Source organism: Maylandia zebra, linkage group LG10 (genome assembly GCF_041146795.1).
Source record: "Maylandia zebra isolate NMK-2024a linkage group LG10, Mzebra_GT3a, whole genome shotgun sequence".
Taxonomy (NCBI): Eukaryota; Metazoa; Chordata; class Actinopteri; order Cichliformes; family Cichlidae; genus Maylandia; species Maylandia zebra.
In genome coordinates, this window is record NC_135176.1 from 21,874,991 (window position 1) to 21,902,434 (window position 27,444).

The 27,444-nt window shown below is 39.5% G+C and overlaps 1 protein-coding gene across 2 annotated transcripts in view; it reads left to right on the plus strand.

The window, feature by feature from the left end:
- The window catches only part of septin8a (septin 8a), a 36,559-nt gene extending 11,391 nt beyond the window's left edge, over positions 1 to 25,168 (plus strand). Inside the window, exons 4-10 of one of the 2 annotated variants that reach the window (XM_004550377.6) lie at positions 338 to 524; positions 5,670 to 5,831; positions 9,305 to 9,401; positions 15,245 to 15,413; positions 15,575 to 15,707; positions 16,742 to 16,911; positions 24,863 to 25,168. In XM_004550377.6, the coding sequence (XP_004550434.2) occupies positions 338 to 524; positions 5,670 to 5,831; positions 9,305 to 9,401; positions 15,245 to 15,413; positions 15,575 to 15,707; positions 16,742 to 16,911; positions 24,863 to 25,028 (1,084 nt within the window). In that variant the 3' untranslated portion in view covers positions 25,029 to 25,168. Of the gene's footprint in view, positions 1 to 337; positions 525 to 5,669; positions 5,832 to 9,304; positions 9,402 to 15,244; positions 15,414 to 15,574; positions 15,708 to 16,741; positions 16,912 to 19,574; positions 22,879 to 24,862 lie in introns of those variants that run through there. The other variant, XM_004550376.6, reaches the window with a different exon arrangement.
- The last annotated feature ends 2,276 nt before the right edge of the window (positions 25,169 to 27,444 follow it).

The following is a 27,444-nucleotide window of genomic DNA, read 5'->3' on the forward strand; positions in this document are numbered from 1 at the left end:
ACTGATTTACTGGTGACACTTAAAGGCTCCGAAAGCGGTCACAGCTCTGTGACAGAGAGGACGCGTTGTTTTCTGCAGCCTCTTTGATTGGACCTTCCATAAGCTGAACACAAATTTCATGCAGCACTAAGCTGTGCAATTCTAAGCTGAGATCTTGGCATTGAATCAGATCACACAGTTACTGAAAACATATCTGTGTCTTTTCCTTTCCCTGTGAAAAGTCCCCTTTCCCTTTTCATATTCATTACCAGCGCATGAATAAGAAGACAAATATTTAGCTTTGACCCACAGACATAAATCCTAACGGTTTCTCTCTTCTCCCTTCCTCTCTCCACAGTTACAAACCCATTGTTGACTACATTGACACTCAGTTTGAAAACTATCTCCAGGAAGAGCTGAAGATCAAACGCTCGCTGTTTAACTACCACGACACCAGGATCCACATCTGCCTTTATTTCATTGCCCCGACAGGACACTCCCTCAAGTCCCTGGACCTCGTTACTATGAAAAAACTGGACAGTAAGGTACGCACATGTGACACACAAGCATGCATTTATATTTTCCCTCTGGAAAAATGCAAGTGTGTTTGAATAATATTAGTCTGAAGTCAGACTTCCCTTTCCGTGTGACTGGTTTGAATTTCACTGAAACGAGGGCATCCCTGATCTTCCTACCAGGGTGTGGACTCTGTGTCCCAAAAGAGAAGAGTAAAGTTGAAACAAAAATGTTCCAGTGACTATGCAAGTTTCCATTTCATCTTTTAGGATTTCAAGAAGAGTTCACATGGCAGTGTTTAGGCTGAACTTATTTGGCTATTTCTGTGGAAAAGGATTAATGGTTTGAACTGTAATAGTTGTGATTTGGGGAAAAGAGAACCTCTCCATGACTAGTTTTACACCTAAAAAGCCAGCATAGTGAAAAAATTTGATTTGGTGTTTTAAGGGAGAGGTTCTTATTTATAAAAAGATATTTATGTCAGTTTAAACTACTCTGCTTCCAATACATCAGCATCACAACCCTCTAATTCACTCTGAGATTGAGTTTGGTATATGTTTGCAGGTCAGCACACAGTCAATAGTCAGATTCAGGAACACATTGATTTGTGGCTTTTTCATTGTTGTTGTGAGTATTACTGCACAGATTATTGCTCCATGGATCTATGATTTGCTGTATGTGATGAGTGTATCTCACTGGAGATGCAGTCGTTGGGATTGCCTTCATTAAATAACAAATGGAAAAAAAATCTCATCAAAACAGCACTTGGGGCAAAGAAAGGGAAAGGGGCGGAGTCACTGTGGTGTACATAGTTAGACAAGCCAGATAAGTCAGTTTGGAGCCATTAAGTTGGAGCCATTTGTATTTATTATTTTATTATTTATATTTTCATTGTATTAAGTGGGCATTGCCTGTTTATTATCTGTTTATTTTGTCATTTTATTCCTGTTTTCACAGTTTAATAAAAGAAATTATTAAAAGCCAGGGAGGTGAGCTGTAAGACATTATGAAGCCGACAAAACCCAGAGGAGAGTGAATGACGGTGAAAGAGGAGATTTGTATTTTCAGCTCTGCAGGAGCTCGTTTAACTTTAAAGCTGTGAGGCAGTAAACTCACACAGGAGTTGTCACATTTCACTTACAAAGCTTTATGTGGAAGCCATAAGCCAATTTTTGTGAATTTGTATGAGATTATACCAAAACAATACACTGTAAGGTTCAGCAATCAAATTTTATTCGATCATTCAGATTGATCTGCAGTGGTTGCGATTAGTTTTTCAGTCTATTTAACTTCTAATAGCACTGCTGTAGAGCTGATGAAGTGGTAGCTTTGTCTCTGTTTGTTTCTGTTGGTGCAGTAATAATAAATCCAGAATAAAGCAGATGGTCAGCTTGTGACCAACCCTGCTGGCTTTCCCCTGCCAACAATCAAGCCATCTCTGCCAGAAGTCTCTCGATACTCTTCATAATAAAAACTAGATACCTCAGCCAAATGCCGCTCTACAGGGACACTTAATAGTTTTATGGCATCAGAAAAAGTGTATAAATAATTTATGCAACGGCTCTTAACTCAGTCCTCAGCTTTCAGGAACAAATTTGATTCAGTATATTAAACCCTTTCTTAAAAACCCAAGGGTTTATTCTTTTCTTTTCAAAGTACTTTTTTAATACAAAATTAAACCAGTGCTTCTGGTATTTTTACTAAAACTGTCCTTTAGGGATACAGGAGTTCTAACCTAACCTGTGAAGGAACCTATACGAACTTTAGAAAAGGACAGAAATCCAAATTTAGGACTCTCCTTGCTGTGAAACGATGGCGCTGACCACCAAGCCCGTGTGCTGTCTTGATGTGCCAACAGAACGATCAAAACCTGGCATGCTATGTTTGCCAACTGTCTCCTTATACCACCCAAATGAGCACAGTGAACACAGCCAAGCCATGGCCTCTGCTTTGACTCATCCAACTTACCTGAGCTAAATATACTGTAGCAGAGCAGCTACCACAGCCTAAACTTTATGTAGATCCATATGATTAACATTTTTTTTCTTTTGATGTAACAATCAGAGACATTTTATATATACACCTTTTAAGCATTTTTTTGCACACATTCACAAAGTGTTTCCGGATTAAACCGGAAGAAATGTAGGCTTTATTTTTTATCCTTAAAGATTTACACAATTCAGAACCCACCAGTGAGGCTGCGGGTGTTCACGATGAGTACCACTCTGATCTCAGTGGATCTGTCCCAGCAATTTTTCCACAATGTGCAGTGTGTTTGCTGTTGTATCTGAAAACAAGCCAGTGTTGAGTAACTGCAATGTAGAAGTGACACTGCTGTGTTTTACAGGGCAGATGGACTTTGTGTGTGCAGGGTTCTCTTTCTAGATAGATTTGGAGGCAACATTTAAGACCCTTGCAAACCAAACAATATTCAACCTTTGCACATTTATGAGATTTCTGTCTTATTTCATGTTTATGGGCTCTGGATATCTGGAGGGTGACCACAGAAAGTGCCTACTTTGTTTTGCATAAACCAAGACAATAAACCAAATAGCTTTAACAAAGTTATTTTATGTTTTTGCATTCAGTTTTTTATACCAGTTAGTTTTCAACAGATTACAGACGCGTTTACAGCCTGAAATCTAATTCTTAAACATGCAGAACCAAGAAAATTGCTTTAAAAAAACCCCAAAAAACCCCCCCCATCCCAGTAGCTGGAAATCGTTATGTTTTTTCATGGCTCGATAAATCAGGGCTATGTGTTTTTAATATCAAATTTAATGCAGAGACATATCCTTGTCAGAGAAAGCATCATTACATTGTGTGTAAATCTTAAGTTGTATCTGGAAATGAAACAGATAAATGAACAGATCTGTCCCCTCTGACAGAAAAACCAGGGAAAGAGACCAGAAACAGCTTTTCCCTCAGTCTGTGTATTTTTTTTCTGTCTAACCCAGACAATGGTGTTTTTCTTGTTAACGAATCAGCCCTCCCCACACAAGGCCCGTAAAGTAAAATGTGGTTTTTAGTAAATGAAGGCAGGAAGAGAGATAGGAGTCTGAAAGGAGTGTCGTTTGTTTTAAATGAAGGTTTTAAGTCTTTTTGTTAACGGATGGGAAACATTTCTACTTAACTTTATAAATTAAAGAATGTAAAAGAGTGAGTTTATTGAGGTTATTCGGCGAAAGGATTCATGCCTCCTGCTTAACTTTAAGAATACCTTTTTAATTTGTGATGTAATCCACTGTCACATGGCTGGGTTAGGTTCCATTTTGCTGTTTTTGGTTATACCGTTTTTCCTGTTTGTGGCAGATGAGATGTTTTCCAAAGTAAAAATAGAGGGAGAGGCTTGAAGCAGCATTACTGAAAGGACACATTACATGCTGGGGTTCTAAAAGTAATAAGGAGTCTGCTTCCTGACTCCTGTAGTGCTGTTTTTTCACATGAGCTTTGAACAGTGTTGGCACAATCAGGTCAGGGCATTGTCCGCTCCCTACATATAGCACACAGTGGTACTGAAAATACTCGGTTTGGTTCAAGAGAAGCTGCTGCCTGAGTAGACTGTGCATGGGACAGGACACGTCATGCTGCCCACTTACCATGAGACCATGCCTACGCTGTTCTCACATCAGTGCTGTGTGACGTTATCCACAGTCAGTGGCAGCTTGCAGGTTTGAGATCTTTTAAACCCTTATCTAAGTCTGTGAGACATTTGTTGTGTTCCTGCTTTTATTGCCATCAGGTATTATTTAGGCTTCCAAGGCGTGCTTGAAAACATCTTGCTAAACATCTATTTTTATATTTGTAGATTTATTGCGACTTTCCCAGAATCTTCTTATCCAGCAGCGTCCATAAATCAGATAAAAAAAAAATCAGGAAATACTCCAGAGCGTCCCCAAGAGTCATCATGTGTTTATTTTTTCTTGAAAAAATAAACACATGATGATTCAAACTAATCTATTACGAGCGGCATGCAATAAGTAATTTATCATAGCAGTGTTATATCAATAAATAAATCCAGCCTTTAAAAAAGGTGAGTAATTGACTCCACAGCAGTGTTGTACATCAATTTCTTGTTCACCAAAGCCCAGAAATTACAGGAACTTCATTATGAAAACTGAGTTAAGCAGCTCATTATCCAGATAATTATGTAACACAAACGATAATAATGGGATCCATTCATATTAGGTGTTTTTATATATTATATTTTATATAATATATATTTATATTGTGTAAGCGTTTTCATTATTAAGGCTCAGACTGTATCAGCGTGGTCTCACCTGCACACTCAGAGATATTTCCCTGTATAACATTAAATGACAAAGTGCCAAAAATATTGGGCTGTTTTTTCAGGGATTATCTTTCCTGTGAACTGCTTTAATGTGGTCACAGCTGGCGCTCCTGGTCCCTCAGAACAAACATTAACTGTTTGGGAATGATCTTTGGTCAGCTGGGAAAACTCAGTTGTGGGAAGCGAGCAAATATAACACCGAGATTAGTTAAATTAGTTTGTTATATTAGGGTTAAAACCTGATACTGGCCACCCCGCTGCAAATTAACGAGCCAACAAAGTATGATGAGATTCAAATTTGATTTTTAACAAGCTCTGACTCATACTCTAAGGCACGCTGTGGAATTGCTGTGTGGATCTGTGGGAGTCCTGCCATCTTCCCAGTTGGTGATCTGGGAAATGCAGCCGTACAGAGGAATGCAGACAAACTGTGCGTTTATTTCTTCACATCTGCTGCTGATTGTAGATGGAGCCGAGTTTGTTTTCATAATCACTGTTTGTTTTATTTATCAGTCGGGGTTCTGATTGGGCTTATTTGCTATTCAGTTAACTGTGCATGGTCTTATAGATGCGCTACACAGCTGTTTAAAACCTCAACATATTTAATGTAGCTTTAATTTTTTTTTAAGCAGTGTTTGCTCATGATGGTTAGATGGCAATTGCTGTAATCTGTCATGATCTGAAAACATTCAGGTGTTTCCTGTGCATCCTTTTGTTTTGTCATGTCAACGTTTAAACCAGGCTAAACCAAATGCTTCCATAATGTAACACAAAACGTCTTTGCATTATCATTTTTGGAAGACTCCACCACATTAGCAACAACAGTGCAGTGCACCGCATATTTAATAACTATCTCACTTTTTTTTTGTCATTATTTCCGCAGGTCAACATAATTCCCATCATTGCCAAAGCGGACACAATCTCCAAGAGCGAGCTTCATAAATTCAAAATAAAGATAATGAGCGAGCTGGTGAGCAACGGCGTCCAGATATATCAGTTCCCAACAGATGACGAAACTGTCAGTGAGATCAATGCCTCCATGAATGTAAGTAATATTTTTGGCACAAAAACATTTAAAAAGTCAAAACATTCTTTGTTTTAATGACGGTAACACATGCTTTGACTAAAACACCATAAATAAAGAGTCAGTGTTTCAATGCAGATGAATTACAGTCTCACAATTTTGACTGTATACTTTGTAAAATATTTATAATATTTGCAAACACTAGCTAACCCTGGGTATGTAGCTATATACAAGGATCATATGTTGTTGGACCCACTGATTGCACTGATTGGCACTTTTCTATTCTTCTTTTTAGTTCGTAACAAGAACTAAAAAGAAGTTCTGCACTAGTCTGCCTATGCAAGCATAACCATAACAGGCACTCTGAGTGCACAAACCTGGGCCATGGGAGCTCACTCTCTGGGCCTTATTTACTTTTAAGGGAGCAGTATTGTATTTTGTATATAAACTTAATGGAGGAGTAGGTAATTGAATTATAAATAACTGGGTATGAATAACTTCTGCGTATTATATAATATTTTACTGAAGTATACTTCTATATAACCAGTCAGCTCATTTTCTTTCTCTTCATAAAGCTTTCTTTAAAGATATAAGGTGAGAGGTCAAATGTTACATGATATTTGGATGCAAACTATTATGTGATATTTGGAATCCCCATATACAGTGGGATGCAAAAGTTTGGGCAACCTTGTTAATAGTCTTTATTTTCCTGTATAAATCGTTGGTTGTTACGATAAAAAAAAAAGTCAGTTAAATATATCATATAGGAGACACACACAGTGATATTTGAGAAGTGAAAAGAAGTTTATTGGATTTACAGAAAGTGTGCAATAATTGTTTAAACAAAATCAGACAGGTGCATAAATTTGGGCGCCACAAAAAAAGAAATGAAATCAATATTTAGTAGATCCGCCTTTTGCAGAAATTACAGCCTCTAAACGCTTCCTGTTGGTTCCAATGAGAGTCTGGATTGTGGTTGAAGGTCTTTTGGACCATTCCTCTTTACAAAACATCTCTCGTTTATTCAGGTTTGATGGCTTCCGAGCACGGACAGCTCTCTTTAACTCACACCACAGATTTTCAATAATATTCACGTCTGGGGACTGAGATGATCATTCCAGAACGTTGTACTTGTTCCTCTGCATGAATGCCTTAGTGGATTTTGAGCAGTGTTTCGGGTCACTGTCTTGTTGAAAGATCCAGCCCCGGTGCAGCTTCAGCTTTGTCTCTGATTCCTGGACATTGGTCTCCAGAATCTGCTGATACTGAGTGGAATCCATGTGTCCCTCAACTTTGACAAGATTCCCAGTCCCTGCACTGGCCACACAGCCCCACAGCATGATGGAACCACCACCATATTTTACTGTAGGTAGCAGGTGTTTTTCTTGGAATGCTGTGTTCTTTTTCCTCCATGCATAATGCCTTGTTATGCCCAAATAACTCAGTTTTTGTTTCATCAGTCCCCAGCACCTTATTCCAGAATGAAGTTGGCTTGTCCAAATGTGCTTTAGCAAACCTCAAGCAGCTCTGTTTGTGCTGTGGGCGGAGAAAAGGCTTCCTCTGCATCACTCTCACATACAGAATCTCCTTGTGTAAAGTGCGCCGAATGGTTGAACGATGCACAGTGACTCCATCTGCTGCAAGATGATGTTGTAGGTCTTTGGTGCTGGTCTGTGGGTTAACTCTGACTGTTCTCACCAGTGGTCGCTTCTGTCTGTCCGAGTTTTTCTTGGTCTGCCACTTCGAGCCTTAACTTGAACTGAGCCTGTGGTCTTCCATTTTCTCAATATGTTCCTAACTGTGGAAACAGACAGCTTACATCTCTGAGACAGCTTTCTGTATCCTTCCCCTAAACCATGATGGTGAACAATCTTTGTCTTCAGGTCATTTGAGAGTTGTTTTGAGACCCCCGTGTTGCTACTCTTCAGAGGAAATTAAAAGAGGAGGGAAAGTTACAATTGACCCCCTTAAATACTCTTTCTCATTATTGGATTCACCTGTGTATGTAGGTCCGGGGTCACTGAGCTTCCCAAGCCAATTTGAGTTCCAATAATTAGTTCTAAAGGTTTTGGAATCAATAAAATGACAACAGTGCCCAAATTTATGCACCTGGCTGATTAAGTTAAAAAAATTATTGCACACTTTCTGTAAATCCAATAAATTTCATTTCACTTCTCAACTATCACTGTGTCTCCTATGTGATATATTTAACTGACAATTTTTTTTATTGTAACAACCAACGGTTTATACAGGAAAATAAAGACTATTAACAAGGTTGCCCAAACTTTTGCATCCCACTGTATCAGTATCACTTGTCAATACAGACAAAGACAGTACATTTTAAGCGTAGTTTAAAAGATAAAAAGCATTTTATGAAAGTTTGACCTTACTTGACCTTGAAGAAGAGGCCCAAAGTGACATGATATTTAGATTCACCCTATATCATTACCTATACAAAATAATACAAACAGTAGCAGTAAGAAACATAATTTTAAATGGCTCTGTCTAGCATTATTATCACTTTGACCTTCACAACTCGACTCTACAGTCCTACAAAGTTTGATCAGAATTCATGCAAGACTTTTATATGCAAGTGTGTTTGCAGACAGAATGACAAAATTGAATGCACACACACGCAAGCGCTACCAAAAATGTAACCTCCTTGGTTTAGGTAAAAAATTTAAAAAGTGCATAAACTTTATGATATTACTCCAACTTAAGTTTCATCTTACAAGTAGGATTATAATTAAACGTATGCTACAGACCTTTGCTGAAGCATCAGGCACAAGTGCATTTTCATGATAATATCTGTCTATTTTTAGATCAGAATTTATTATGCCTCTCATGTATAATCATAATGTTTAAACACACACCCACGCATGTACAAAAATGGTGAACAAGACAGCATTTGGTTCTCCGAGGCACTGTCCTTGTACAGTATCCCAGTCTATTCATAGTTGGTTACATCAGCACCCACACTCGCCAGCTTGCTGGTTCCTCTGAGCTGTAACCAGCCAGCTGGTTTCAACTCGCCATCTAATTTTTGAGGTAGCGTGTCAGGCATGTTTCCCCTGCGATGCCTCCTCACTGTTGGTCTTAATGAAGCATAGTAGCTCCAAGAGCAATAATAAAGCGTGTGTGTTTAATCACTTCAACTAAATAGGTCTCCCATCTGAGCCGCAGTTGGGAGACCCATTTTGTTTTAAAACGTGAAACCGATCACTGGTGCAGCTCATATGTAAACATGGTTACGCTTTGCACTGGTGTGGTTTGGTTGTGAAGGATAAGAGAGCAGACAAACACAGTGAAACGGCTTATCCGTCCTGTTCGTTTTAGTACAGTTTACACCACAGCCTACTGAAAATTGACTTGTTCTGTGAAGAATAAAAAAAAATTCTCCTTAGGGCAGTGTACCCTGGTCCCCTGCTTATTGCACCAGTAAGAACTTTTTTTTTGTAAAAACCTTTTTGACACTAACCTGTTTTTCTGTGCAGGCCCATCTGCCATTTGCTGTAGTCGGGAGTGTGGAAGAAGTCAAAGTGGGGAACAAAGCAGTGAGGGCCAGACAGTACCCCTGGGGTGTCGTTCAAGGTGAGAGATGCTGACAAGAAATTTAACCACAATATGTTGTGTTTGTATTTTACAATCAAATAGCTGGTTTATTAAAGGATCATTTCTTGTTTGATTAATTTTTCAGGACTACTACAAAAAGAAAGTGTTTTTTTTCTTGTAAAATACCACATATTATATATCCTCAGTTAGAGAAAATGGTTATACTCCATAAAGTACTAGTCACAACCGGCAATGTTTTTTTTTTACGGTCCATTGTCCAGTGTTGGTGAGCCTGTGCAGATTAATATCTGACAGGAGTGGCACCCTGTGTGCTCTTCTGCTGCTTCAAGGTTTCAGGGTGTTCAGAGATGCTCTTCTGCATACCTTGGTTGTAGTGAATGATTATTAGTTTTGCCTTGCTATCAGTTCAAAGAAGTCTGGTCACTCCCCTCTGACTTCGGACATCAGCAAGGTCTTTTCTTCTAGAGCACTGCTAGTCATCAGATATTTCCTCTTTTTTGAACCATCAGTAGTTTCTGAATTACTCAGCACAACCACTCTGGCACCGAAAACCATGCCACATTCAAAGTTGCCTAAGTGACCTTTCTTCCCCTTTCTAATGCATCTTGACCTTGTCTCTTTACTTAAAAGTACTAAGTTGTAATTGGCTAATTAGGCATTTGCATTATTGAGCGTTTGAATAGGCGTACCTAATGTGTGACAGGTGACTGTTTGGGATATTGGCACAAACGCTGAACTGTTGTACAGTTGCTGTTACGCCGTTTTATAAGTTTGCTTGATTTTCTTGTTTTTGCTGTGCTGTGAATGTGGCTGAAATCGGTCATGTGGGATTTTTATCTTTTGTTTATTTTTATATATCTGAGGAAGTAGGTGACTCAGTGTCCTTGTGCCTGTGTTTGGGTGTTCATGTGGATGTTTTGCAATATTAAAAGTCATACCAGGCAGTAACTCTGTATTTGAGAAAGTAGAATGAGAAAAACAATAAAGCCAGTGGAAGAAAAGTAACCTGCAGGAATCATAAAAAATAATATATGACTGACAAAGCTCTGAATCATATGATTCATTTTTAAATAAAAAAAACAAACAAACTAGTAGCTGGACTCACTATTTTATTTTTTTTTGTTCTTGTTTTTTTTATTTGTTTTTTGTTCGTTAAGGACGTTTTACTCAGTTAAGTATCCTTGGTGAAGGATGTTTCCTGCACGTGGCAGAGTGGCGAGTGCATCCCATAGTTTTCCTGTTTATTTTTACCCGTTAATGCAGAATGCCCTCCACAGCTGACAGTGTCACTTTATGCGGAGTGACACTAAAATGAAGTATGGAGATCGTTTTGACAGTGTCTCTGTGCGCACGCAGACAGTTTATCGTTAATGATGTCTCGTCTTTAGCTTCATGCATTGTGTTTGTAGGCGTGCAGAGCCTGGATGTATGCCTGGATATTGGCATGAATGCGTTGCCCGTGGAGACGTCGGGTTTCTTGGGAGTTTTTGTTTCCCACAGCTCATTCCTCTGTGTTTGTCAATGATGGTAAACAGTTTAATTTAATAATGTCTCTCTCACACACACACACACACACACACACACACACACACACACACACACACACACACACACACACACACACACACACACACAGATTTGCTGTGAGAATATTGCTGCTCATGTGGGAGTCATCCTCTCAGAGAACCTCGCTCACTCCCTTCCACTCTCCCTCCATCTCTCGCTTCCTTCCTTCCTTTTTCGTTTACTGCTCCCTCCCTCACCCATCCTCTCTTCCTCTCCTCTCTCCATTATCTAGTGGCCACTCATTCTCCAACCCTCAGAGGACACTGTGGTTATTTCTAAAGCCTGCTGCGTGTCTCCTGTGGGATGGGTTCCTCTGGACTTATCAGTCACTGTGCTGCTCTAGTCCAGTCATCCGACAGACTGGTGCTTACTGCAAAAAAGTTTTGTCAGCCCTGCTGTAAGCTCATTTCTTTCCTGGTTGCTTTTCTTATTTTTTTTTTTACAAGTGTTCTTATATATTACACAACACACAATAATGTATTATAGTTGCAAGCAGGTATGTAGTATTTGTTTATTTTTGTATTTAGAAACAACTATAACTTGTGCAGTAGACTCTTGAAGCTTGTTGTTGTCTGCATGGTTATGTCTCATCCGTAAAGTCCATCAATGTCTGGCATCAAAAGTCTAAATTGATGGGATATAATAGAGCAAAGCTGCTTCCATTTTGACTCAGCCCTGCTTTCACACTGATTGCTCATCATTCATACAACACACTTGTCACAGTATCTGAGCACAGAGGTCTCTGTGTTTTATAACATGCAGCTAACTGAAGGGAGGCTCTCAATCTGTGGAAACAGTTTGTAGATGCCAGATGTCATATAGATGGGTTATGGTAACCTCTTAAAGAGTCATGAGAAATTTCCATGAGCTTGAAGAAAGACAGACGAGGGCTGTCTGCTGACTAAAAGAGCTATTCAGGGGGTCTTTGTGTGTGTGTGTGTATTTAATCTTCCCCAAGATCTCATTGTGCTGTTATCTCTGAACTCCAGACATCTGTGACACGTAGCAGACCTTCTCTGCAGCTTTCTATGTGTTACTATTCACACAGATAGAAAACGACACAAAATTAAGAATATTTTTCTGGCATCAAATTACACATCCCTAATCACATAAACAGTAAATCCTGAGAATGTGTAGATTTATGTAAGTTCAGAAACGTACATTTGTTCTTGATTTAAAAAAATGTATTATTCAGCATTAATCTACTCAGTAAAAGTATCACTAAAAGCTACTAAATAATCACATAGATCAAGTTTTTCGCAGACTTATTTTCTTCTGAGAATGTAATCCGTCCATTGATATTTCGTTGGTTTTAATATTTCAGCAGAAAGCAGAAATAAACAGTGACCCTGGATTTTTAAATTCAGAACTTCCACCAAACACGCCTGAAGACTCGTCACCACCCAAACAGCCTCACTGTACAAGGGCATTATTTGAACACAATTTATTAATGTTCTCTTATACAAACAAGTAAAAAGAAAGAAAGAAGAAGAGTCTAGACACGGCCCCAGAGGAAATGATCATGCACTGAAGTAATATGAGGTGAGATCACGTCTTTATACTGTAAAAGACAGCACTGCTGGTTCCCACATCCCTGCATGAAGTACGGCATGTACTTTACAACATGACTCGCTTTTATTACCATTTAAATATCGTAATAGTATATACACATAGTATGTATATAAGCCCACAGCAAGACAGTGAGAGATTAGCAAATTGTGAATATTTCCATCTGTCCATCTTAAAATTCTTGAAGAAAGCATAAATGACCCAGATCATTGTACATGTGCCCAAATTGTTTTGTATTTAAATGGTTATAACCCATTACTGTACTGTAATAAAATTAAAGGGTTAGGGTTAATGTTCCATGCCAATATTTTCTTGCCAGTGTGAAAAACTGTTGTCAATTTTTGTCAATATTTGCACAATAAGTCAGTGAGTTGACCTTGAAGACCTTGGTGGATGTAAGCCAGATTTTAATGGATTGTTAACATGACCCCACTCTACACCTCTACTAAGTTTTATCAGAATTGTTTCAAAACAGTTTGAGCTATGGTGTTTACAGATAGAATGACACTATCAAAATCCTACCTACCTCCTTGGCGCAGGGAATAAATATTTGGAAAGCAGTAAGGAATTCAAGGATTCAGCAGAGACTGAAGGATGTATATGATGAGGCAAAGCTTTCCCTAATCTGTAATATTTATCTTTGAAACTCCAAACATCTGGAAGCCTTTCCAAAGACTCACGGAGCTGTTAATCAACCCAGTAAAAACCGATCATTCTAGATTTTTAATTGCATGAATGTTTACTTTTGATAACTTTATTTGGAGCCACATCTCTCTTGCTTGCTTGCTTCTGTATTTCTGTGCATGTGTCTGTGTACCAGCAGAGCCATGTGCTTCTGTATCTTGAGGGCTCAGTGCTGCAGGCAGTTGGAGAGTTGGCCTTCATTCAGTCCTCACGGGGGTGTGGTGGTAGTGGTGGTAGTGTGCAGAAGAGAGGCTATTAGATGCCAAATGAACAATAATTTTCTGTAGCCTGGATGCAGCCCCAGTAAACGGCTAGTTTCTTTTTTTTAAACCCATGTTTTTTCCACTAATGATGTGCGGTTAGCCAGCAAATTTGAGCAAAAAATACACGAGTGACTGAGTCATGCAGCTGAATGACTGCTGATTTTTGAAATTAATTTTGGTTTCAAAAGAATTTGTTAGTTTATTTTGTGTTTTGTCCAAGTCTAATAAAGGAATGCCTTCTTTTTTTTTTTTTAAAGTTACTCTTTGTTGTTTTGTTTAAATATTTATGTTGCATTGTTATATTTTAACGTCATCCTCTGCAGACTTTCACATCTGTGTCCACCTGGAAAAGCTAATTGCCATGCTAATTGTGCTTTTTGAATGCCACCACTGTTGTTTATTCATCCTTAGAGCTTCTGGTGGTATTTAAACATAATGCCTTTGTATTTTCTCACCACGGTGACCTTTCTTCACAAATCGGGTCTGAAGCAACCAAAGTAATCTTAAGGAGTTGCTGAGTTTTGCCAGTAGGTTGATGAACTTGACTTTCAACAAATTTTTTAATGAGTTATGCTTTTATTTTTTTTAGTTTAGTCAAACATTCTATTAAGATATCCTTGGGATCTACTAATACTCCATTCATTGTTCTCCAAATCGTCTCCTGTTATTTAAAAGCAAAACAAAAAAAGCTTACTGAAGATGTTGTTCAAGTTAGTTTCCAATATAGACAAAAAGAGATCGAATGAACTCAGAAGGTATTAAAAGTTTTTATTTAATATACTGAAGTCTTGCCTTGCATGTTTGATCCGAACAAATGATGTTGCACACAAGTTAAACCCTTTTTGTTTTTATTTTATTTTAATAAGATTTCTCTCAGCAACAGCAGATCTGTAGCAAGCATTCTCGCTAGCTATAGTTGAATGGAAGATCATCGTTTTATGGTGGGAAACTGTCAGTATTAGCTAAAATACAAAACTCGCGTCAGAACTTCAGTAAATAATGGCAAATGGACTGCATTTATATAGCTGGTTTATAGTACTTCCTGATCTACAGTCCCCCAAAGTGCTTGTTTGACTTTTCTTTCTGCCTGTATTAGCTCTTTATGACTCACTTGTTTTATCTTAACTTTGAGATTGTTTTACTGTACAAAATGGTTCAGTCATCTTAGGGTTTCCTGCCATTACAGATCTTAGCTTTGGCCTCAAAATGAAACACATTTTATTATCAGAACAGTCCTTATTGTTTTGATGGGGTGAGGTGACCTGTGACTGAAGGCTTCAACAGAGTGGATGCCCAGGGCACCCATCATCCCCTCTCCCCTCCTCTGCTGTCAGTCTGTGAGGCAGGAAACACTTCCTGCCCTTTCGTCACCATGAAGGCATTTAAGTGTGAGACTCACTCAAACGTGAAACTAAAGTGAAAGTTCTCTCCAGTTGAACAAAGTGAGCACGAAAAGTGCAGAATATGAAGTCTGCTGGAAAAAAAAATTGATTTGGTTTAATTTAATCACTCAGGATGGCGTATATGTACATGCCGAATTATCTGTTTCCTGTGGAGGCTTCACATTCCTGCTTTTAAGAGGAAGAGAGGCTGAGGGAGTGACAGATGGCATGTTAAAGTCATTTGAAAATGATGGCCAGGCACTGAATGAAGGCGTGAAGCAAGGACTGAAAACAACATTATTTGGACACCAGAAGAGTCTAATGTGGAGGGAATAACGAAAAGGGCCTCCTGAGTCTCTGCTGCTGTACTCATGGCGTTCTGTATTTGTCCTTTTAGTTGAGAACGAGAGCCACTGCGACTTTGTAAAGCTCAGAGAGATGCTGATCAGAGTCAACATGGAGGATCTGAGGGAGCAGACACATGCCCGCCATTATGAGCTGTACCGGCGCTGCAAGCTCGAGGAGATGGGTTTCAAAGATACAGATCCTGACAGCGAGCCATTCAGGTAGATGGTGGACACACCCAGTGCAACACAGACAATGCGTTTATTGAAAGGCTCACACAGTCAACCAACTGTCAACAGCAATGAAAGGAAACGATTATCTTTTGAAGACTGCCTAATCTTTCTTTGTTTCTGTTCTCTGTCCTGGCTTTACTGCTCTGCAGCCTTCAGGAGACGTATGAGGCTAAGAGGAAAGAGTTCTTGGGGGATCTGCAGCGCAAAGAGGAAGAAATGCGGCAAATGTTTGTCAACAAAGTAAAAGAGACGGAAGCAGAACTTAAAGACAAGGAGAGAGAGGTCAGTCTGGAAAAGCCGAGCTGTCGTTTATTTGATAGTCAATTGCACCTGACATGTCCACACATCAACTTCAGGTGCTTTTTTGTCAGAAGATCAGAAATATTGTGCACACAGTTTTGCATGGCATCTGTAAAACCTGTTGAGTTCAGCACATTTTAAGATATGACAAAGTGTCTGCACATGTGAATGACCGACTCTGTTTGTATTGGTTTATCCTAATCACTCATATCTGGCACCACTGTGAGAAAGTACCAAGACCCTCATCACACGATTTCCCTACAGTGAGGCTCAAAGTTATGACTCAGTGTCAGTTTAGGAAGCTGTGACTACACAGAAAGAAATGCACAGATCAAACACTTTAAATTATTGTTTGTAACTTGACTGTATGTCTGATCTAAGAAAGTTTGTCTTGGCATTTTTAAATTTTGTGCAGTTTCTACAGTTTACCACCAACTTTCTCAGTGTTGGAAAGAGATGAGTTTTCACCTCCCATCATAGTATTACGATTGAAATCTACAAAAGTGCATTATTTCCTTGTTGTACTTGAGGAGTGCATAAAATGTTGCTAAGGGCTCCCAGTAACCATAAAAGCCACACTTTAGGTCTTTAACACCTGCATTTAATAGTTTCTATTTTGTTTGAGTGTCTACTTGTCAACTATACAGGGCCCTCAAAAACACTTTGAGCAGCTCTGCAGTGCATCCAGTGTTATACATACCAAAGTGTTGCACACTGCAATAGCAGATGATGGTGTGTTGTCGATCACAAGGGAAGCAGTGTATGACTAAACAGGGGGATGCCCTGTTTTTCACTGCACTTCATAATATGGTTATTTAACCTGCTCTTAGTAATATAACCATGCAAGACAAAATTATATACACTGAAAAAATCTAGGAAAAGCCAATGTTCAGTTCAGTTTGAGTATAAAAATATTAGTCAGACAAACTCTTCCTAAACTGCCCTTTCTTCTAAAGTTTCGTCTCTCTTGTCCTCATCCCATTTGTCCGTCTCCACACTCGTCTTCTCCCCCTCAGTTGCACGAAAAGTTCGAGCAGCTGAAACGGATGCACCAGGAGGAGAAGAAGAAGGTGGAGGATAAGCGAGGATACCTGGAGGAGGAGATGAACGCCTTTAACAAGAGGAAGGCGGCAGCCGAGACACTGTCCTTATCTCAGCCCGTCAAGAAAGACAAGGACAAGAAAAAGTAAGGCAGTCCCTCTAAGTCACTCAATCGTGTCATTCTTCTCTCAGTAACAGGAAGCTGCTTCTTTTTTAAACCCTACTCCTTTCTTTAAGTAATCCTCTTGCCTTTCACTGTGTGCCTTCAGAACCTGAAATGATTTCCCCGCTGCTCTTGTCTCTTCTTGTTTTGCTGAGTAACACTGATACACGAGGTTAGCATTCTGCTAATTCCCTTGGATTTATGGAGCCTTGAATAGAGCGTGTTTTGCTGCTTTAGACCTGTTGTCGACCTGTCTCCAATACACAAGCATTTCAACCATTATAAAGGCCTGGCATGCGTTAAGGAAACTTCCTCTCCTTTTTGTCCTGCCCAAGCTTAACATTTCCTGTGCTTTCACTCTTTCCTTTCGCCTCGCTCTAATTATTCAGGATACTCAGTCAGGAGGTAGTGAAAACCTCAGAAAGGGCAAAACTGATGTTTCAATAGGGGTGTGCTCATCGTTGTTAAATCTTCCACTTTATACCTGATGCTTTCTTCTTAAGTACGGTATTGGACTGACATGCATAGCGATCTATAGCTCACCCATCACAGCAGGGATCAAGGTGCTGCGGTTGTTTCAAAGCCCAGTCAGCATTGTTTTGAAATTCCTTCGTTTAAAGCTGCATTCTAGGAGCCTTCAGCTTGTTTTGTCTTTAGACCAACTTGTTCACATACTGTTGATAAGAGGCTGCTTTTTTCTGGTTTAGTCTTGGTCAAGTACAACTTGACTGTAGAAGCTATAAAATGAGTTTGATCTTAGACCAACATTTTTGCTCAACCTCCATAAAACTCATGTAGTAAAACAGAAGTTTAGCTTGAAGTTTCTTGAAGCTGATAACGTTTTGAAATCCTTATTAGGAGCTACAAAATGCAAGTTCAGTACTTGGATTCAACTTTTATCTGCTCAGTTTTTCATGAAATGACCTGGTCACGATCAGTGTTGGTCAAGTTACTTGAAAAAAGTAATCAGTAACTAATTACTGATTACTTCCCCAAAAAAGTAATCCCGTTACTTTACTGATTACTTATTTTCAAAAGTAATTATTTACTTAGTTACTTAGTTACTTTTTAAAAACACGATTTACAACCTGAATAGGTGATAAAGCGATAGATCTTTCAGCCCAATTCTACTTTTTCTACATAATCCATCATACAAAATGTAATCAAATGGAAAAGTCTCTTTTTTTAACTTGTTTTATCAGTTTTAATCTTTTAACTTTATGCATCAAGCAAAAATTTAATTATATGCAACATTCTCTGACTTGAATAAATTAGTTTAACATTTAAACCTATTTTCTACACATTCCAGCACATAAAATAAAATATTTTTTGTGTTTACACTCACTCTTTCAAATAGATGCAAGTAAAACACAGCAGAAAATAAATAAAGTCAAAGACTCAGCGGTCCTGTTGCTCTATTTTCACCTGTAAAGCAGGCCTGGGGGTAGGTGGAGGTTTACCCTGGTGCACGTGTGCCGCGGTCAGTTGAAGAATCCGCGAGTTTCTCTGTGTACGTCGTTGTGCACTCGGTGCTTGCTTGGAAGTTTAGGGGTTTTTTTTCGCTGTAAAAAGAAGTTTTCTTCCCACGCACGATGGACGCTAATGTTTTTGTCACTTTTTATGGAATCAAACTCAAAGTAAGGTCAGTACTTCCACGCTTTAAACGCTGCGTGCTCATACTCTCTCCCACAATCGATATGTGAGCCATTGTTGATCTGCACACAGCTGTTGTCACAAACGTCGCACTCGCTTACGTCACTGTCATGAGACATTCTTGCAAAAAATCACGGTTTTAGTAACGCAGTAACGCAGTGTTCCTACCGGAAAGTAACGGTAATCTAATTACCGATTTTGCAATAGTAATCCCTTACTTTACTCGTTACTTGAAAAAAGTAATCAGATTACAGTAACGCGTTACAAGTAACGCGTTACTGCCCATCTCTGGTCACGAACCTTCTACCTGCCAGTCACTTGTCCTGTGAATATGGGGCACATATATCAACAAATAGCAGTAATTCCTGCACATTCATTCAGGATTTTGAGTTAAAGCTGAAAGTCTGCACTTTAATCTCATATTGATGATTTCAAGGCCATTTCAGACAGTCAAACGTGTACAATGTTCAGGTTTCACTTTACTTCAGTCTGTCGTGTAGCTCCTTTTCAGTTCTTTATCTGTGTTTTGTTTTGTTGGCTGGCGGTCCCTTACACACTGTATCACAATCAGAGCTGGCTTTGAGTGAAGCAAGCATCTCTGTGTGTATGCCAAGCTTTGGTCATAGGTGAACAGCAGTGAAGTCTTCATGGTCATTCCCACCAAGTTGACCAGGCATATGGCTCCATCTTGTGGCCGCTCACGTGCATTACTCTTGTTCCTGTTGCAGATCTTCCATTTTGTGCATTTCCGAACATCATTTTTGGCCGTTTCACTCAGGACTGGTGTTCGAAGTAATCATCATACAGAGTGTAGTTTAAAAGGTTCACACCTCATTCACCAGCACACGCGCTACGATTTTATCTGAGCTTCCTAATTTCTTTGCTTCAGTGCTGCTTTTCTGATCCCTCTCTTTTATTTCACTTATTATTTCAGTAAAGTCGCTGTTTGTTCATTCGATTTATTTTGTTTATTGTTTGTCGTTGTTTTTCAGTTAATTTTTGGGCGCTGTATACCCTTCCTCACACGGCCATGGATTTGTCCTCCATCACCATAGCAGCGACAACATCTGTTTTTTGTTGGTTTGTTTGTTTTCGTTTGTTTGTTCCGACATTCCATCTTGATATTGTGCACACGGACCAAAGACACTGAGGATGATGATGATGATGATGATGGTGAAGCCACAGGGAAGAAAAGAGTGAAAGATGGTGAGAGATGATGAGCAAAAATATTCACGTTCCATCAGAGGCCATCTCATTTATTCAGGATCTTTGTTTGTTTGTTTTGCTTCCCCCCCCTTTGGACACTTTTTAAAATAAATATGTATGTATATGCGTTTTGTTTTGCTTAATTGTGATTTAAATATTTTGTTGTTTTCTTTTTGTTTCTTCATTAACTATCCACACAAGAAATAAGAGCTTAAAACCATTCGAACCTTTGACTGTTTGGTACTACAACGTAACACCTGGGCAACATTTTTTAAACTCTTCAGCAAGTATTACAAAAAGAATAAAAGAAGATATCAGTAAAGATTTTTGTCTTTAAATACATGATCTTTCTGAAAAATTGCCCAGATAAAATGTGTCGGTTAAACTTGGTTAAAGTTAAAGTCGGTTAAAGTTGTTTTTTTTGTTTTTTTTAATCAATTAAGCCCAAATAATATACTTAAATAGCAATAACTGAGTACCTGTGTACTGCATATTGCATACACATAGGTGCTGACAACCTAAACCTAATAATCTTAAGTGTTTTTTTTAAAGAAATGTATGCAATATTCTGGTGCTGTTTCAGTTTAACTCATTAAATGTATGTGAATATTTTCTAGAGCTTACCAAGCTTAATATGCAAAATGTACTAGTTTTTAAATCTGATATTGTTATAAGAAGCACATATGATTGTGTACATTGTCCGTAAGTGATTTAACTTTATTGTAAACGGTGAGTTGATCGTCTCGATGTGACTGTTATGACAGTGGACGCAAACACAAAGCCAGTATATCGACGTAAACCCAGGATTCAGGAAACTATTCAGCTTGATGTAGACGCGTTTACACTCAGATGTAGAAGAGAGCAGCTGTATTTACTGTGTGTCTTTTGGAAATAAATGCAACCCCCCCACCCCACACCCTTCCACTCCTGACTTTGATGCGTCTCTGCCATGATTTGTTTGTCTATATTTACCCAGCGTGGAGCTGAAAGTGAAGCACAGGCAAGTGAAGACTCTCATTCCCTCAGGTGCGCATTAAGACAACACACAGAGGCTGACGGCCCCTCGCTGTAACCAAACAGCTGTCAGCTTGAGGCAGCGTTTCCTGTGTAGCGATCTCTAACTGAAGAACAAAGTGCTGTGTGCTCGGCACACAATCCTCCCTGCTTTCACCATCGCTGCTCACCTCTGTTGGGTGTGGCTGTGTGTTTTTCAAAGGAGTGAGAGGTGGAAAGGTGTGTCCTCCCTTCACTTTGCATTTCAGCTTTTTCATCATTCCAGTATGAAAATATAAACTATGGTAACTGGGAACAGAGTGGCTTGAATTGACCCAATTCCTGTCCAGGACTATCTAAATGGAAGAAAAAAAATGACAAACTATTAAAGTAAACTCACCCTACTAAACCCGTACGACCTGACGCCGGCCACATCCTACCCAGTTCCTTCCCCACTTCAGTTTAAGTTCTTTCATTGTTTAGAATTTCTCCAGATTTCTTTTCTGGACACTCCATCGGTAACTTCTTCGCCAAAGGGATCCCTGACCACCCGATTGATGTCATGCGTCATAAAAGGTGGATCTTCATCGACCTCAGTCATCAGTGCTGCTTTCTGTGAGCGTCTTCTGGGCCACCAACTGTTTTCCATTTACTGTGAAGGATCTGCCAGCATTGGTATTATTCTGTCTACCACCTGCAGAGTTCACTGGACCTCATTCAGCCCTACAATATGTTCAGAGCTCTCTCTGTGCTGTAGTACACTAACACTGCCAACAAAGCTGCCTGCTAATCACCCTGAGAGCCTCCATGTACATACTTGGACTGAGACACAACATCAAAGCCAGTGACAGATAAGTGATAGCTGCTGAGATGCATGACGTATTTCAGGGGTTTGACTAGATGAGTTTTTTTTTTTAACCTACTTACGACTGATTGTGAGCTCAGATTTTGTGGATGGACAAACTACAAGCAAACTCCCTTGCGCACAGAGATTTCTCCAGATTCTCTAAATCCTTTGATAATATGTACTGTAGGCGATGAAATATTTGCAATTTTATGTTGAGGAACATTATTCCACAGTTTGTAGATGCAGTTATATTAGCTATAAAATGTTTCACCACCTGTTTCTTTTTAGTGTCACTGACTTTTCCGATTTTTTGTTGACCCCCCCCCCCATCCCAACTACTTGATCCTCGTATGCAGTAATTGACAAAACCTCTAAATATCAAGCAAAAATTGAGTAAAAACCAAAAACATTCAAAATATCAGGAAATGAATTTTTATTTGTTGAAATCATAGCTTTATTTCTATGGTAGACAATAAGATATAGCTGCCTCAGTATCTGAAGGAATATGTGTTGCTTGGTTCAGATCGACTTGATGAATCAAAGCAGGCTTTACAAATGAGAAAATAACCTGTTCACATTAGAAGTCATGTTACTGAGACTGAACACAATTTGAGCCACCTAAACAAAAATAAATATATAAAATCAAAGATCAGTCTCTCCAGCATTGGTAGAGCAGTGGAGGTAAAGTTCCTCAAGAGACGCTGCGTTCCCATCCATCAGCCTTCATCAGTTTACACATCAGAGGAAAGAATCCCATAGGTCAACCTCAGATTATCATACAGTACATAATTTAAAAAAATATTGCTAATTTATCACTGATGCTGCATCATCAATCAGATAATCTCATGCCGTCAAAAATCACCATTGTTTTATTATTCTGCTCTAGTGTTGAATCAATCTCCCAAAGGTACTCAGATATGATATGTAACAGCTGCATAATTTAAACCAACTCAGGCTGCAACTTAAATAAAAACATTTGCATAATTAAGTCATGAAATAAAGCTTTTAAGTAAAAATGTAACTTTTCTAAATAAAAGGGTAAATAAACATTTAACAAAATTGGAAAACTTTAGTAGAGTTAAGATTAAAATAATAAAAAGAGGTTAAAAATATATAATTATTTGTATAAAAAAGAAAAAAGCTTTTTTTTTTTTAATATCAAAGTGCTATGTGGCTCGGGAGGGGGGGCACCGTCAAACTTGGAAAAGAAGCAAATAAACAGGCCTTAAAAACAACAACAAAAAAAACAACCCCAAAACAAACACCCCCCAAAAAATCTGGAGTTGATGTGAACCAAAAGAAGGTTGTAAAGTAAGGGGAAGAAGGCCTTTACAGGTAGAACAGTAACTTTGCACTAAAGAGAAACATTCAAATCTAATTTTGGTAACGTAAGTGATTCCCCACAGCTTCAGCTCAGCCGCCAAGAACAAGCCACAAGATCAGAATAAGACCCCCCAAAAAATCCTGACACCTTCAGAGTCAATGAGGACAAGTGCAAAGAAGAAACTAAAATAATACTAAATTTTACATTAGCCAAATCTTTTAGGAAAAACAAAATCTTGAAATGTTATGGTTAGCGAGGAGCATCTGGGTCCCACAATGTCCTTGTAGACGAAAGGTGGACGGTGTGAATAAAATGTCCTCCTAGTTGACAGCAGGGTGCAGTGGGGGGCACGACGAGATGTCCTCCTGCTCAAACGAATCATCGCGATTGCTCCCCTCTGCCCCGGGAGTCGCTTCCTCGTTATAGAGATTTCTGAATCCGTCGTAATACTCGTCCGAGTCCTCCTGGTCCCTCCCGGACTCTCGTAAGTGCCGCGTGGGGCTTTGGGCTCGCTCTTCCTCCTGGATCTGAGTGCTGTTGAAAATGTAGACTGCGTTGGTTGTCAGGGAGAACTCCAGGCTGTGCAGGTACTCGTCCACCACCTCTTTGCAATGGATGAACTCCGCACTGTCAACCTGGGAGATGGGAACAAGAAGAAGCATGATAATGTGTGTGAGATGAACAAGAAAAAGAAGAGACAAGCATGATGTAAATGATGGCCTACAGACTATATTGTTGATTCTACTTTAGTCTATTATACTTCAGATGGTCCCACTGCCAGAGTAGGAAAGTCTTTCTTGTGACTTTGGTGTGTTAGTGTGCTTTTAAATGGAAATTGCAACAGAACACAAACAATGAAGACACATAGTGTTTAAACAACATTTTGTTAGTTACTTCCTGTACAGGCTTGTTGCCAGGGTTACTGCTAATAAGTTACTTTTCTAATTAAAGATTTGACATGGCAGCAAATAAGAGTTCAATCCAATACTCTAGGACAGCGGTCCCCAACCCCCGGGCCTTGGACTGGTACCGGTCTGTGAGTCGTTTGGTACCGGGCCGCGAGAGTTGAGGCTTAGGTGTGAAATGTATGGTTTTCAGGGTTTTTATTGGTTTTCAGCGTTATTCTGTTATCGTTTTTATCGTTAACTTTGTTTTCCTGGGTCTTTTCACGTGTGTTATGAATAAATATTTTTTCGGTACCGGTACTAGTTTTATTTTGTTGTATTTATCCACGACACCTTAAAGGCCGGTCCGTGAAAATATTGTTGGGCATAAACCGGTCCGTGGCACAAAAAAGGTTGGGGACCGCTGCTCTAGGATTTAAAGCATCTCGAGGCTAAGCTTTTTGTGAATTGGTGGTATACAAATAGAAATACCTGACGTGCAACAGTTTCTACAATCAAATGTTTGTCATTATGGCTGTGTCCTATGGCCTCAGCTTTATTTCTTACGCATAGATGAGAAGCTGAGAGCACAGTGGACATCAGTGACTGACATGACATTGATTCGATCAGGGAAAAAAAACAAAACAAAAACAGGGTTGCAAAGCAGCTTGCAGATTTACAGCTATGGGCAAGCTTTTGGGATTTTTCCAGTTGGATTTTGAGAGACTGCTTTGCTACGACTCATGGAGTGCCTGGACTGAAAGTGCTAGATTTTCAACATATATTACATTTCTCTGCATGAGTTCAACAAACCGACCAATACTGTCCAAGTTTTTGCCCATGTTTTCCATTATCACGTTTGCGGTAAAATCTACTTGAGCTAAAAATCAACCACTAATTGCAGAATACATGAAACTGTTGGTTGGGCTGTAGTATGTGTTAATCCCTGAATATCTTGCGTTAAGATGTTTAACGTGACCAGAGAAAGTAGTAGGCGCTTTTTCTTACTTGTGCTTTCTTCAGCAGATCTGTTAACATGGAGAACCAGTCGGGTGTGAGTGCCTCCAGCTCCAAAGTGATGATGGCCAAAGCCAATGTGGAGCCCTTGAACTGCCAAAGCTGGTGGCAAGCCATACAGTGTTGCACCTGCCTGGTCCACAACGCCACCTGGAGGCCGGGAGGTCTCTTCTGATTCCCCAGCCCAACGGGGGGGACACCGGGGTCCGTTGCAGGGTACCAGCCGACACCGGATCCGAGACCGATGGACGGAATGAGGTGGGGGTGGCTGGAGACGAGCATGGCGTGGAACTAGGATGGACCAACGGGGGGGGGGGGGGGGGGGGAAAGAACATAGAGACCAAAATGTTACCATAACGATGTCATTGTTATCTCATTGTCTGTCCACCCATTGCCCACTCCTAACCTGCTAGATTTATATCAAGTATACCAGTGCATTTAACTGCACATCATTCATCCCTTTTACACAAATTTCTCACCAACAAAGACGTGATCAATCTGCCGATTGATCATCCACTCTTCAAAGGTGAGTGTAGAGGTCCAAACCTGAAGCTCTAGCAGTGCAGGTTTTGCTAATGAAGCCCGCCAAACCCCCCTCCTCTTTGTCCGACTGCTTATTGTAATCTCGTTTGTATCGTATTGTACGTGCAGTGCTTTTCTGTGTTACCGTTTGTGGGAGGTAACTGACAAACCTGAGTTGGGGCTCAGTGGAAAAAGAAGGTGGTTTCAGTTTTTCCAAATAGCAACATAAACTAATTAATCTGCTTCACTTTTAAAACCAGTGAGTACAGGCTGAATAAGCTGGCTCAGTCTTTTGGTTTAGATGAACATCCTGAGAATCAAAAAAAGGAATGCATTCATCCAGCTTTTGTTTCAAACCCCGTCATTCATTTAGTCACATAGCGTTTGGTTCATCTGCTTTATTTCGTCTTTTACGCCGTAGCAAATATAAGCCATGGGATTTAAAGAAAGTGGGATGTTCCTGGAGCTGCAGATTCAGCGGTGTGGCGCTAAAGTCAATATAATTTCTTGAGTCCCCCCCCTCACCACTACACTTCTTTCTGGAGTCCTTTTCAGGGTAATGTAGCAGTAAAGATGGTTTTTACCATCACACAGCTGATAGTGCTTCTCCAGGAGTTTCACATGGATGTTGAACGACGAGAGGTAACACGAAGAAAACTCTGTAAATCCTCTTATTTATTCATATCAAAGTGTCATGGTGGAGCGTCTGTGACAAATTAATCGATAGAGTCTATTGTTAGCCGTTTTGTAGACAACGGTAGAATACAGTTTTATTTAGTGAAGGGAAACTTCTTCAGGGCCGGGGGAATGTAATTGTGACATACTTAAAAGTATAGTTAAAGTATTTATTTGAATAGTACAAAGAGAGAAAATGTCTTTATTTTATTATAGTTTTTATTAATACATCATGTCTTTATTTTAAAAGTCTTGGATTTTGTAATACCTGAAAAGTCGAGCGCTAGGACAATAATAGAGCCACAATAAGAACTGCACTCGGTAAACCTGTGACATAAATATCAGCCTGGAGGGGAAGTGCCATTTTTTTCTTTTTCCTTGTAAGTTTAGTGGGGATTCAGCCTGAATGTGCCAAGCTGCTTTTTGGGTGGGACAGTTTATGGTTGGTGGCTTTAAGAAGCAGTCCTACACTGCTCTCAGAATCACAACGATGTTATTTATACATTTGTTGGGAATGTTGGTGGTCGTTGAGGTGTGGGTTGAGACAGAATCCATGAGAAGACAAATAAAAATATTTAACTTTTCTAAAAAGTCAGATGCATTTGAAAGTGTGCATCACGAGTTGTAGGTAAAACTCGTAAAGCATGTGGCTGAATTCAGTTTAACCATTTGTCAAGGCTGTATTCATAAAGCTTCCATCTTCTGGCCTACAATCTGCTTTATTTCTATCACATGGATAAAGATTTTTCTTTAGAGCACCTTCACAGGCGAGACGTTTACCTCAGTCCCGTGAATTTTTGCTCTTTGACTTTCACTTAAAAGCATTATGAATACAGCCCGAGGCCCAACTGCACGAGGGGGGATCCAAATAATGTGTGTGTTTGTTGACAGCTCAGTGAGCGGTTACCTCCTCAGGCAATGACTTGGGAAGATTTAACAAGTAGTGCCACAGATCCAAGCCGTAAACACAACACGGAGATTTTGAGCGGTTACCCCAGATATAATTTTAGAGATCCTTGATCTTTATACCCTCCTGGCCGCTCATCTTTTAGGTCTCCACAGCGAGGCTGCAGGGTTAGTCAGAAGTGCCTTGGCCTGATATGCAACGTATGTTACTTTGCTTGCAGCTTGCACATGCAGCCTTCTGTGTTAGAGAAGCCTCATAACGCTTGACTTATTGCTTAAAAAACACAAAAACTTGATTTTGTCCACTATGGAGATCTGCAAGTCAAATCTTTAGATCACAAAGTGGCACTAAAGCTTTATTTTAATGTCAAGTTTAATTCTTTCATCTGTTTACTCTGCAATGGACAAATTTAATAGTCTATGAATCACTAAATGTCATCTTTGCCAATGAATTAGAAGGAAAGTGAGAAAAAAAAAAAAAGTCTGGA